At 34.3% G+C, this 14,093-nt stretch overlaps 1 protein-coding gene and 1 long non-coding RNA gene across 3 annotated transcripts; both read right to left on the minus strand.

Annotated features, from left to right (window-relative positions):
* Positions 1-5,609: 5,609 nt before the first annotated feature.
* Positions 5,610-6,886, minus strand: LOC113306687. 2 transcript variants are annotated; one of them, XR_003338790.1, is made up of 3 exons: positions 6,804-6,886; positions 6,063-6,338; positions 5,610-5,859 (listed from the first exon to the last, which is right to left on the minus strand). It is a non-coding gene; the product is annotated as an uncharacterized LOC113306687 (long non-coding RNA). The 2 variants fall into 2 exon arrangements; XR_003338789.1 differs by having other exon boundaries at positions 6,063-6,343.
* Positions 6,887-12,126: 5,240 nt separating this feature from the next.
* LOC113306297 lies at positions 12,127-13,556 on the minus strand. Its single transcript, XM_026555249.1, has 4 exons — positions 13,396-13,556; positions 13,136-13,278; positions 12,355-12,927; positions 12,127-12,308 (listed from the first exon to the last, which is right to left on the minus strand). Exons 1-4 carry the CDS (start codon positions 13,554-13,556, stop codon positions 12,127-12,129), a joined length of 1,059 nt encoding a protein of 352 aa, XP_026411034.1.
* Between the last annotated feature and the right edge of the window lie 537 nt (positions 13,557-14,093).

Consider the following 14,093-nt stretch of genomic DNA (forward strand, 5'->3'; position numbering starts at 1 on the left):
AATAATTTTATCCAGAAATGGATTTATAGGACATGGACCCCAAAGTTCAAGATGTAATATTTCTAAAGGCTGACTACTACAATGACTAGAAAGATAAAAAAACAAAAGTTTGTGACTTATCCCCAAATGACAATAATTATAAAAAATAGGGGTACTCATTACATTAGTTAATGATAAAGAACTACAAACATTCTTCATTATTTGGAAATATGGGTAAGCAAGTCTCTTGTACGAATGAAACAAAGTGAACACAGTATATTACTGTATGCGAATTGTAAAAGAATATTTCAGTTGACAAGTCCTTCACAAGGAAACCAGATGAATCAAATGTTATAGAACAATGATTATTTGAAATGAACATATACACAACTATACAGAAAGCAAGTTCGGAGAATATTTAGGTGCCAAAAGAACATTGCTTATATTAAAGGTATAGTTTAATATAGACTTAAAAGAAAAATCATCATGAGTGATATGCACAACTTCACCATTTGGTGCTTGAATTTCCTCAGTAATCGCATATGTAGAAGTAACTTGTGGTACAAGATAATCAGGAGTGATATGATTATTAGCACTGAAAAGACGAGGGTACCCAAATATACCACAATCTTTTATTTTGATCACACCGTATAAAAAACCACTGTGCATAAACCTCTTGGAGCAACAATCACTCAGGGAATATTTCAACACAGTGTCCACTTGATATAGGGTTAGTCCGAACTGGCCTAACTCGTGAATTAAATACCAAAGGCAAGTGGAGAAAATCAATACACTTTGTGTGATTGTCTGTGGATATGGAATCGAGACAATACAACAACAAAGTGATCACTTGATAAAAGGTACAGTAATAACCGAAACCAATAGGATCAATATCAAGTGCCATGTTAACGTACAAAGTGCAATTTACTTTAATTATAATAAAACAATTATAATGCGGAAAGAAAAAGTAAATGGCACAACAAGATTTTGTTACCGAGGAAACCGCAAATGCAGAAAAACTCCGGGACTTAGTCCAGAATTGAATACTCACAGAATTAAGCCGCTATACAAAATCACACCAACTTCTTATAGTTGAGACTAAGCAACTAAACCTATAGTTCACCTAGTTTCTTCAGTATCCCTGTGCTTCCGATATTCAATAAGTGCAAGCACTGGTACAATTCCTTTGGTTCATATTCTAAACAGTAAAGGAACAACAAATCTGTTCGGTAACAAATCTATTCAATCTCAGTGATATGAGTTAGACAAAGGCTCTTATGTTTAATCCAATAAACTCCTTTGTCGGGTTTAGATCTATCTATCCAACAACTACCAAAGTAGCAGAGTTTAGATTTTGCAATCAAATATAGGATCTACCAAGATACTATATAGTGATGCCGATCTACACAACTAATCAATCAAATCTATCAAAGATAAACCGATTATAGTTGGATACCAGCCGATCAAGTTTTGCGCACACCAAAGACTATGAACCCAAATAAGAAATCTTCTTCGTCTTCAAATCTTCTTAAATCTTCAATAAACACATACACACCACAACTTGAATCTCTTGTGATCAATCACGCACATAAGGGAGTCTCTTAACAATAGATTATCACAAGACGTCTTTAGATCTACAAACAGTTCTAAAGATCCCGTCGACACTTCGATCTACTTTGAGTGAATCTTATATCAGAAGAGCAGATTCTCAAGAATAAACAAACTAGGTTCAATCAAAGTTCAACAACCGTTAGTCAATCTTCACCCATACCCATACACATAATCACGATAACATTCTCAAGAAGATCCAAAGATATGCAATGAATAACAATACAAATAAGCCTAGTGATTTCCCTTTCGATTCATAAAACAAGTTCATGAATGTACTTCCTTTAAACGAATGTAAACATTGTTTCCTAAGACGAAATCTTCACCCATACCCATACACATAATCACGATAACATTCATACGATTATGTCGATGTCTTATATACGAAGTTCAAAATATAAGCGTTATACTTCGTATTGTAATTCCTTAACACAATGTCTACTAGAATATAATCATTCACAACTTCACAGTTATGTTTTTAATAAAGCACGACTTGAAAGATACGTTGGGGATGAAACAGTTCAAGTCAAAATATTACTAACCTCAAGAGGAAGGATGATTTCGTCGATGTAGCTTGTTACTTCTTCAGATTCTTCAAGTCTTCGAGTAATACTTGTATGTTTCATTATCCTAATATTTCTAGCCTAACCTATATAAAGTTGTCTCTAGTACATAATCAAGCGACTCTTTAATTGAGTTTTGATTCACTAAAATATGACAACCAAACTTGACATACCAACGCTTAGTGGGTTCAACCGAGCTATGTTCTAACAAGCACTACTATCAGCATGCCAAGGGTTCTCACCCAAAATATTATAAGAAGCCAACATTTCAGTTAAATGATGAGGTGTATGAATGTTTTGGTACGGAAAATTCAATCTGTTACTGCATTCTAAAGCACTATAACCATATTTTCTCATATTTGACAAACAAGAGTGCAAGTAATAGAAGATTGCGAACCAATGGATGGTCTAATAGTAAAAGGATATGAAGAATGAAGTTGACCAGAATCTCTCATAGAAATAAAGAAGAACTAATTCCACCAACACACTGAAAATTACTAGTTCTACCATCACCTCTTGCAAAGTTACGATTGAAGGCACTAAATCTACCACAAGAACCTCTACCATTATATCTAAAAGAATTCACATGAGTAACAAAAGATCGATTTATTTACTAATTAAGTATTTCTATTATTGATAGAAGTATTAACTTCTATCAATAATAGAAATACAATTAACATGTGGATTATTAACTTCTTCACTAAGCGATCAGTATGAAGCTCAATACAATTAACATGTGGATTTTTGTGTATCATAGAAGTGGCAGAAGGTATATAATCAGAATTAAGAGCATCCAGAGTAACAACAACAAATTTTTTGTCATAAATATTCTCAGTAGTGGTAGCCGATGATATGATAACGATTTTACTCCATGGATTAAAGCATAAGTGGATTTAAAACCTTTTTTTAGCGCTAAGATTAACTAGAAGAAGATCTAGCAAACTTTTCATCAATGCTTGTCCAAAGATGACATGAAGTTGTAGATCTCGAAAAGTAAGCAATCTCCGAATCATTAATTTTCGAATGATTCCTCATGATAATTGTTGCATCTTCGACTAACCAATCAGAGTAAAGAGGATTCTCAATTATTTTGTCTTGATTTCTTCTTGTAGTGTATTAAACATGCCATAGATAAGATTTATAAAAAACCTTTGAAGTTTGTGTTTGCGAATAACATGAAATATAAGAGTTTTCCAAGTGATGTAATTATTTTCGTCCGATATTAGAAAAACAAAGTTCGTTAAGTTATTTAAAGGAACTCTGGAGATTGAACTTGAGAGTTTTCCATTGATGATGATGATGAAAATTCATGAATCATAGAGAAAAAGATGTGAAATGGAAAATCAAAAAGGATAATAACCAATGAAAGTAAATAAGATAGAAGAACTTTAGAAATTTAGAATATCTCAGTCAAATACCATGACAGAACTATAATTCATTAGTGGAGGAAAGAAAGTGAAAAAGGAAATACAGTTACGGAAGAAAAGGGAGTAAATTTTCTCAACACAACAACAACATAAAATACAACTTATAAAAGAAATGACTTAAAGGATACCGTAAACCGACATGCTGGATAATTGTTAACCTGCACTCTGACCAATATGAAACAGATAACGTATAAGTTGATGCGAACATAGTGTAACATTTATATGCTATTAGAATCATCATTATCAGATGATTTTAGATCTTTAAGAGTGAACCTTGTTAGTCGTCTATAAATTTCAAGCAAAATACCAAAATTAAAAACTAATAAATTTTTTTTACTGCATCTCCAAACTTCACGATTGATTTGACGACCTTAAACTAAAATCCAAATTTTTTACATTAAATACCGGTGATTTTCGTATAACCTCATTGGCATTGTTATTGATAAAGTTATGTACTTTAAGAGCATCTCCAATGCAAAGGGTCAAGGTCATCCTAGGTGGAGGTCTTATTATCACCTTTTTTTGGTGGGTCATTTGCTAAAAGATAAAAATAAATAAATATAAAAAAATTGACCTAAAGTCCGTCTCCAATCTTCGAGGTCTTACCTACACCTTTTTATTTAAATTTAGAGACAAGTGATGATGTGGATCTAAGGCTCAAGGTCATGAAGAAAGTCTTATTTAGACTTTCTTATTTACCCTCACTTAGCCATATCATCTTTTTCCATAACCTTCACCCTTGCATTGGAGAAGAAACATTGATGGAAAATGTCATAAATCCTATGTGTCATACTAATTCAAGATCTTTACGACTTACATTGGAGATACTCTGAGTACTCTAAATATCAAATTCAGAATTTACCGAATCAAAATAGACGCAAATTACTAAACTTAAATATAAAGTTATGATATAATTAGAACAAAGAAAGTTTGTTTGACTACTTTATCTTGTAAGCAATCAAGGGGACATCCATTCGCATAAACCTTGAAAAGATAGTCCGATCTAAAGTTTTCAAGATTTTTATGGTTTCATTTGAGTTCCACGATCACCAAATCTTGCACTTTCGTATTTATTTAGTTAATAAAGGTTTATTCGGCATAAAAGTGGAAACAATTGCATGTGTTAGTCGATTTTTCGTGTCCAAGAATCGACTCCTTGTCCATCTGATGTAACACGGTTTAGTGAAATCTTCTCTTCAGATGAAATCGGGATATGCTACCGGCGGAGGAGCCAAGTAACTTGAAATGAGGTCATTTGTTGCCGCTTCTCAAACTGAGTCATGGTTAAACAAAGCGTCCTTCTCCCTCTTTTTCCACATTACCATGTACAGTCCTTTTTGTCGTTTTCCGTGTGACTCAGCTTTTAATGATTTCATGACGAAAGCAGCTACCAGGTGTAAGAGAATATTAAGTTGCTTTCACAAAGCAAAGATATGATGAAATCTTGCTGGGTACTGGCACATTGGGCCTGTATATGATGCAAGGAGCAGGTGCAGAAGTATTGTTTGCCTAAGCTTCTGGAAATGCTGGCATTAGATAGACCTGAGGCATCCCACAGCCACCACCTATTCCTCCGGCCACACTACCACCACATATTCCTTCATTATCACTGCTACCATGATCCCCTTTCACCAGTTGCTTGTCTAGATTGTGCTTAACACCATTACTACCATAGCTAGTTCCACTACAAACAGGTTTTTCTCGGACAACCTCACCTGTGAAAGATGAGTGGACACTCTGAGCCTTTCCATCCACTAGTACCCATTCCACCACCACGACCGTTCGCAAACAAATCTGCTTCGTCCTTCATCATCATCTCACCAAGATCAACACCTTCATGCTGCTTATTCTCCTCCACAGTTACCAAACTCCTACCACCAATAACATCGCTTACCATGAACACAAAACCCACCAGAATGGATAATAAAAACCACTTCCCAATCACTAAAACAACCATTTACAAAACCTTAATTCTTTGTACGTTAGAATGAGCTTTCATATAGTATAGACAAATGAATACGTTGAGGTTTTATATATCCTAATAAAGCATTTACTTTCACAAAGTAATTTTGACGATTGCCTTCATATATTACGTGATCAAATTTAAGATTTAATTACAGATTTCCAACCAGAGAAAACCCAACACCCAATAATATCAGTTCAACAACGAAATCGATTATTCTAGAACACAAATTTAATATGAAAACTATTTTACCCTTCGATATATAGCAAGCAGTATTATTCCTAGTCGTGAAGCTCCTCCTCCCTTAACTAATCTTAGCCTACAAAACCAGACACATGCATCAAATACAAGTTATGAATTGACATCAAGAAAAATTTGTATCGAAAGTACAATTTTGAGGGGCGTCACTAAAGTAATTCTATAATAATATACCAATGACTTGAGTACGAAATTGGACGATACCTAAATCATAGTATTAAACAAAATTTTAAAATACCAGAGCAGAGAAGATTGTATACTTACAATGGTCTTGCAACGGCTGTCCAGTGGAGAATTTTTTGTGCATGAAGCGTAACAATCTTCATCACATTTTGCAAAAAAATCGAAATCACCACCAGGGTTTGGCTCAGTACAGTCATCAAAGCATTTGTTGAAACATGCATCATATTCTGTTTCACGAGATGCATAAATTTGTCCTGATAATGTTCCCACTATTAACAATACCACAGCTATCATTTTTGTGAAACTCTTCCTACCACTTCCTTCCATTTTTAACTTGCTTTTCTACGCTTCTCCGGCCTGCTCTGTTTAGAATTTAAACACACTTAAGCAAAGAATTTTCAAACAAAAAAATCAAAACTTGTTTCAAAATGGTTCAAACTTGTGCATTTTCACTATATGTGCATAATTAAGAAATTCTAATCGACATTTTGTCGAACACTTCCATGGCTCAATCCCTGGAGTAAACTAATACATGCAAACAAACTCGAATAACAAAGTGCCAGGCCATAAACCAAAACAATTCCCAAATCAAAATTATCACCACAAATTTCAAAAATCCCTTTTAAATCTCAACTCATTGATTTCAAACCTAATACTGAATCTATCAATGACTTAAAAAAACCCTATTTTGAGTTCCCCACACTATGAAAATAATTTGTCTAGTTAAAATGAATTCAGCACGAAACTTTAACTCAAATCAAAATCTTCGAGTTGTATGAAGTAACCTGGCGATGAATCACAGAGTTTACACGATGAACTCACCCCTTTGTTCTGCAACGCTAGAAGAAGCTGACTGCGAGAGATATTTTCGTTAATTTGTGCTTCTGTTTTAGATCTCTAGAGACATGACAATATATAGATTTCAGTTTTAGTTCTTATAATATTTGATTTATTTCAGTTGTAGTCCTTATAATATTTAGTTTATTACCAAGAGATTCGATAAACGGCTGAATTTGAAATATGCGTGTAACGGCTGATATTGCGAATAGAATGTAACGGCTGCCGACTATAGGCCTATCAGCTTTTGTAACATAGTCTACGAGACCATTTCTAAGGTTATTGCTAAAAGAATGAAACCGCTTCTTCCCAACCTCATTCCCCCTATCAGCATTTGTTAACCAGAAACATATTTCAGACAATATTTTGATAGCACGAGATCATTTATGTTATGAAGAGGAAAAACAATAATACTGACACTGTGGGTCTGAAGATTGACATGACTAAATCGAATGGCCTTTCCTGATTGACATTTTGAGCAAAATGGGATTCAGTGAACATTAGTGTAATCTGATATACCAATGTATTAGCATCAGTTATGTGGTCATCATGTTTAATGGCAGTCCTTGTAGCTTCTTCAACCCTACTAGAGGATTGAGACAGGGTGATCCTCTATCACCCTATCTCTTTATTCTCTGCATGGAGTCCTTCTCTAGGACTATGTCTGATGTCGAATTAAGGTTTAATCTCTGGTTTCAAAATTTCTACTAAATGCCCTTCTATTAGTCATTTTCTTTTGCGGATGACCGCCTCATCTTCTGCAAAGCTACCATCCTCCAAAGTAAAAATTTCAAACAAATTATGAATTCCTATGATGATTCCTCCGGGAAAATGATAAATTATCATAAGTATGGGATTTTCTTCTCCAGGACCTCTAATTCTTTGGTTAAATATATTATAAGCATTCTCCGTGTGAAAAGGATATCCTTAGACGAGGAATAACTAGGAGCACCATTCTTTACTAGAAGATCCAAGATTGACTGCTTTGATAACATGGTAGATAACATGTCTAATAGATTAAAGAGTTGGAATCGTCTCAACTTTTATCCTGTTGGGAGGAATATTATGGTCAAAATTGTCTTAGAGACCATTCCTGTGTATACTATGTCCACTTTCATTCTTTCAGTGGCCACTGTTAAGAAAGTCTCGGGCCTTGTGAGAGACTATTGGTGGGGAAAAGATAGCAATAAAAAAGGTTTTACCCTAAAGCTCGTAGTGGTCTTCGCAAGGATAAAGAGAATGGGGGGAACGACATGAAGAATATGAGACTTTGGAATCTAGCTTTAACTGCCAAATATGGTTGGAGACTTTTTCATCAGGCTAACTATTTTTGGGCCCTATCTATGAAACTCAGATATTTCCCAAATTCCAACCCCTTTCATTCCTCTCATGCTAAAGGGGCCTCCTGGGTCTGGAAAGGAATTTACAAAATAATAAGTTTGTTGCTTAGTGATTTCTTTTCCTTTATTGTAGACATTTTACAATGCATGTACAAATTGTAAAATGTGGTTTAAACGCTAACATTTGGTAACAATCAAACATCCAAGTCGTTGGGACAAGTGTTTTTACATTCCACGTGTTGTTAAAAAAGTATGTATGATAAACAGATGTAAATCAAAATTTAACAAAAACAAGGGAAATACGATAATTTGAGTGGGAAATACGATAATTTGAGTTGATTATTATTATACACAGTAAAAACTATTATCAAATGTCCTTCATGTCCTCTCTCAATCTCAATTGTTCTTCTTCTTTGTCTCATGTTTTTTTTAACAGAAAAATACTTACCACTCTTTTAGAACAAAGTGGTTAAAAATTTGAACACATCCATGCATCAAAAGTATAAAATATCCTAAACCTAAACTTGAAATTCAAACATATTATTTCTTGAAGTCTCTTCGGGACGCCCACACCACTTCCTTCTCCTTTCGTTTTCTCTTCCCTAAATTTTTTGTAGCTTACGAGAAAATTTAATTGTGGTACTAGTGAGCGCATAAATAAAGAAATTGAAAAAACCCATAGTAAGATGGATACTTAAAGAACGGAATCAATATGAATTTTAAATGGATAGAGTTTTGTGTTTAAATAAAGATGGTAAATCAATGGGTATTAGATGAAAGGTACTTTTGTATTGTTATGTTGAATCTACTGGAAATGGCTCAATTCAATTTTGTATTTAGTTCTTCAAAAAGTTTTATCATACATTATGTTTTTTCGTGTATTATTCATTCTTTGTAGAAGCACCGGTTCTTCTACTTATGATAGTTCTTTAACCAATCTTTATGTTCATTTTTTTAATGTTTTTGTTATTGAATGTGGGTCGAATATGTAATTTGTTTACGATATAAATCATCTGATTGATATAATGAATTTCTCCAATAAGTTTGAACTGGAAAGATGTTTGTTTGGTTGTGTGAGCCTGTAAAAGAATAATCTTATTTAACAAGTCCTTCACAAAGAACCCAGATGAATCAAGCATTATATAAATTTTTTTATTAGAAATGGAATTTTACACATAAAGCAAGTTTTGAGAATATTTAAGTATCAAAAGAACATTTTTTTAGATTAAAAGTATGGTTTGTTGCTTGACTTTCCTCTATACCCTCATATGTAGAAGTAACTTGTAATTTAGAATTATCATGAGTGATATCATCATAAACACCAATATAGGCAAACCAAGGGTTCTCACCCAAAATATTAGCAGAAGACAATATTGCAGTTAAGCTTTAAGGTGTATGAATAGTTTGTTATGCATATTCAATCCGTTTCTACATTTTTAAAGCACCATAACTAGATTTGCACATATTTGACAAACAAGTAGAAGATTGCAAAACTAGGAGATGATCTAATAACAAATGGATATGAAGAATGAAGTTGACCAGAACCTCCTCCACTAGGACTAGAAGAACTAGTTCCTCTACCATACTGAAAATTAACAGTTCTACCACCACCTTTTGCAAAGTTATGATTGAAGCCACTAAATCTACCACCAGAACCTCTACCATTAGATCTAAAATAACTCACATGAGCAAGAAACCTTTGAAGTTTGTGTTTGTGAATAACACGAAGCACAAGATTTTTCCAGATGATGTAATTATCTTCATACAATTTTAGAGAAACCAAATTTGTTAAGTGATCTAAAAGAACTCTGAAGATCGAATATGGGGGTGTTCCATTGATGTTGATGAAAATTCATGAATCGTAAACAAAAAGATGTGAAATCAAGAAGGAAAGTAATTAGCGAAAACAACCGAAGAACCTTAGAAATTGAAATTTCTTAGTTTGATACCATGGTAGAACTACAATTCGTTAATGAAGAAAAGAAAATGAAAAATGAAGCACAGTTGCTGAAGAAAAAGGAAGTGAATTGTCTCAACATCGACAACAACAAAAAACAACTAATAAAAAAAAATGACTAAAAGGCTAGCGTATTCTGACAGGATGGATAACTATTAACCTGCACCCTCACCAATACAGAACGTACAACATATAAGTTGATGTAAACAAAGTGTAACATATATGTGCTAGTAGAATTCATCATTATCGGATATTCCTAAATTATTAAGATAACATGCAAAATTTTTAAATATGAACCCTATTAGTAATCTATAAACTTCGGTCGAAACATCAAACTGTAAACTAATAATATTTTAATTGTATCTTTGAACTTCATCAAAATTTTAAACACTTTAAGTTAAATTCCAGTGATTGCAGTGCAACCTCATCACTATTGTGAAGTTGGATACATAATTCTTATAAATATCGCATCTACAATACTGAATCAAATTAGACACAAAGAGGTAAACTTAAATGTAAAGTTATGTACTACTTAAAACAACGTAAGTAAGTTAGTTTGACTACTTTATCTTGTAAGTAATTAAGGAGAAAACCATTCATATAAACATTGAAAAGATAGTCCAATCTAAAGTTTTCAAGATTTTGATGGTTTCATTCGAGTTCCATAATGACCAAATCTTACACTTTTCTTCTCCCATTTTGCACACTAGCACGTGTATAGTCCTTTTTGTCATTTTCAGTGTGACTCAGCTTTTAATGATTTCATAACAAAGATTTCATGACAAAAGCAAAATATGACGAGAACTCGCCGGGTACTGGCACATTGGGCCTGTATTTGATGCGACGAGCAGGTGCACCCGTGCAGAAATAACTTCTGGAAATGTCTTGGATAGAATTGAGGCATTCTACAATCATGTAAATCTGATGCTGCATGCGGTAATGTGATTCTGATAGTGATTAGTGAGTCATGATCAACTTCCTTTACATACTACTACAATCAAAAAAGGCCTAAGAGGGATAGACCAGTACATAGACGACTTATTGTTTTTTTCCCATTTAGCTAGTTCATGAGCAACAAAATTACAAGTTCTTGGTTGGAAAGAGAAAATAAAATCACTAAGAGAAGAACCAAAAAATTGAATGTCTTTAAAGATTGCATCAGTTCTAGGATTCCCATCAAAACATCCAGCTGAGAATTGGGAAACCAGGTCTTGAGCATCACTTTCCACTATGATATGCGTTAGCTTTAGTTCCACAGTCTTCTTCAAAACAGTCCAGATAGCTCTAGCTTCAGCCTCTTTAGCAGATTCCACATCGAAGACAATAGAAGCACAGAAAGAAGCCTTGATGGATAAATCCCTCATCACATAGCCTGCACCATTATCCTTAGTAATGTTATCATAAGCACCATCAGTGTTACATTTAATCCAGCCAAAAGTAGGGGGCATCCAGTGGTCACTAAGGGAAATGGTATGACTAGGTGGTTTTTGGATTCTGGTTTTAGCAATGAGGAGCATAGCCTTAGCTCTATGGATAATAGCAACATGATTTTCCTGAAGGTTTCTAAAGACTAAATTGTTTCTACTAGTCCATAAAGACCACATGACAGCAACAAGCATGCAGTGTTTATCAGTAGGAATTCTATAAATAAGGTCAACCAAAAAAATTAGCCAATCAATCATAGAACTCGAAGAAAAAGAAGAAGTATTAGCACAAAAGGCACTGAGATTCCAAACATGGCTAGAAAAAGGGCATATAACAAAAGCATGCATAATAGATTCATGAGGATCAGAGCATCTATTACAGGTAACAGAGTGCATAGGCATTCGAGTTTGAAGAACATTTTTAGCAGGTAGAACATTTCTAGCAACTTTCCAAGTAAAAAGTTGAATACGGTGAGGGACATTAATTTTCCAAATGCACTTCCAAAGTTTATTACTAGGGAGGGTCCAGACCCTCTTAATCCCAAGTAAGCAGATTTTGAAGAAAATCTGCCATTATTGGAAAGCTCTCAAGCCCCCCTATCAGGATTGCATAACTGGCTTAATGGAATGGTGATGATCTTCTGAACAGAAGCATCATCAAAGTGACTATTTAGTTTATCTAAATTCCAGGATCTAGTAGCATCATCAATGAAATAAGAAACTTTAGCACAAGGGTCTGGAGGGACTAATGCATTAGGGGTGGCAGAACCTAAAGTAAGGATCCATTTTATCACACCAGGGATCAATAAATTTACCATCCCCAACAATCCAAGAAATAAAGGGTTTAATCATCTCCTTAATGGTATGGAGGCATCTCCAAGTCCAGGAGCAATCAGCAGGACAAGCAGCATTAAGAAAGCCAGTCTTATGAAAACAATGAGCTTTCAGCACAATACCTACAAGGCTGTCAGGGTTCTCTATGATTTTCCACGAATTTCTAACTAACATAGCCAAGTTATTAAGTTCATATTTCCTAAAACCAAGACCACCTTCAGACTTAGGAGAGCACAAAGCATACCATCTTAAAAGGTGTAGTTTCCTATCCTTAGGGTCAAAAATCTCTCCCCACCAGAATTGAGAAAGGTGAGAATCCATATTTTTGCAAAGGTACTTGGGAATAAAAAATGCACCCATTTGGTATACAGGAATGACCCGACCAACATGCTTAACAAAATTAGTTCTAGAAGCCTGAGATAACAGTCTATGAAGCCAAGAGGTAATCCAAGCATCTACATCTTGGAGAATAGCAATATGGGTCTGGATATTAGAGGAATGAAAATCTATAGGCGTGCCAAGATACTTCGTCCCTAGATCTCTGTTATGGATATCTAGAATATTAGACAAATGGTTCATAATAGGTGAAGGCAACTTTTTACTAAACAAGATACCAGATTTATCAAAGTTGATTTACTGTCCAGAAGCTAAACAATACTTTTGAAGATAGTCTTGAATAGCTCTAAAGTCTTTGCCAATAGCTTTAGAAAACAAGAGGGTCATTAGAAAACAAGAGGTGTGTCATGCAAGGGGCATTCTTACAAACTCTAATTCCTTCAACTATGCCTTTACTGGTCAAAGTATCAATATAAGCAAATAAAGCTTCAAAACAGATGATATAAAGATAAGGAGAGAGAGGATCTCCCTGTCTCAAGACTCTCTCGGGTTTGATAAGGCTAGTAGGACTACCATTCAAAAAAACATAATAAGAGACAGTAGAAACACATTGATGAATCAGATTAACCCAGTGATCAGACAAACCCATTTTAAGTAAAACTTTATTAAGAAAAGACTATTCTAACTTATCATAAGCTTTGGACATATCAAGTTTGATAGCAATAATTCCCTCCTTCTTTTTATGATGGTTGACAGCATAGACAGCCTCATTGGCTAGCAGGATATCGTCATATATACTTCTTTTTGGGACAAATGCACTTTGATTCTGAGATATAATGTTATCCATCAAAGTTTTGAGTCTATTGGCCAGGGTTTTAAATAGGATTTTATTAATGAAATTACATAAGCCAATGTTCCTATATGGGAAACTGATTCAGCCAGAGGGACCTTAAGGATTAAAGCAATATTGGTGGTATTGAAGACTTTTGCTAAATGACCAGTTCTAAAACAGGTTTGGGTCATGTCAATAACATCTTCTCCAACAATATCCTAGTTTTTCAGGTAGAACAAGCACGTGAAGCCATCAAGGCCAGGAGCCTTTTTACCACCCATTTGAAAGACATAATTTTTTATTTCCTCAGTAGTGAGAGGGAGATTTAACAAAGAGTTATTCTCAGGGGAGAATTTGAATGGTAAGTTTTCTAAATCTTCATCTTGAAATTGCTGAGGTTGGGAGGAGTATAGATTTCTAAAGTAATCCACAAAAGAAGTACCTATGCTAAGCTTATCAGTGAAAGCAGTACCAAGAGAATTTTAATCCAGCTAATGGAATTCCTTTTTCTCCTAAAGAGAGTGACTCTATGGAAATAGGGAGAATTTTTGT

The sequence above is a fragment of the Papaver somniferum genome, chromosome 8, assembly GCF_003573695.1.
Source record: "Papaver somniferum cultivar HN1 chromosome 8, ASM357369v1, whole genome shotgun sequence".
NCBI lineage: Eukaryota > Viridiplantae > Streptophyta > Magnoliopsida > Ranunculales > Papaveraceae > Papaver > Papaver somniferum.

Excerpts from the sequence above, each read along its gene's own strand:
- LOC113306297 (XM_026555249.1), bottom strand. The coding sequence starts at position 13,556 with ATGGATAACATTATATCTCAGAATCAAAGTGCATTTGTCCCAAAAAGA. Across the intron at positions 13,279-13,395 it reads ATGTCCAAAGCTTATGATAA|TCCTACTAGCCTTATCAAAC; the intron begins GTTAGAATAGTC and ends TTTGAATGGTAG. Across the intron at positions 12,309-12,354 it reads TTCTTGGATTGTTGGGGATG|GTTCTGCCACCCCTAATGCA; the intron begins GTAAATTTATTG and ends TCCTTACTTTAG.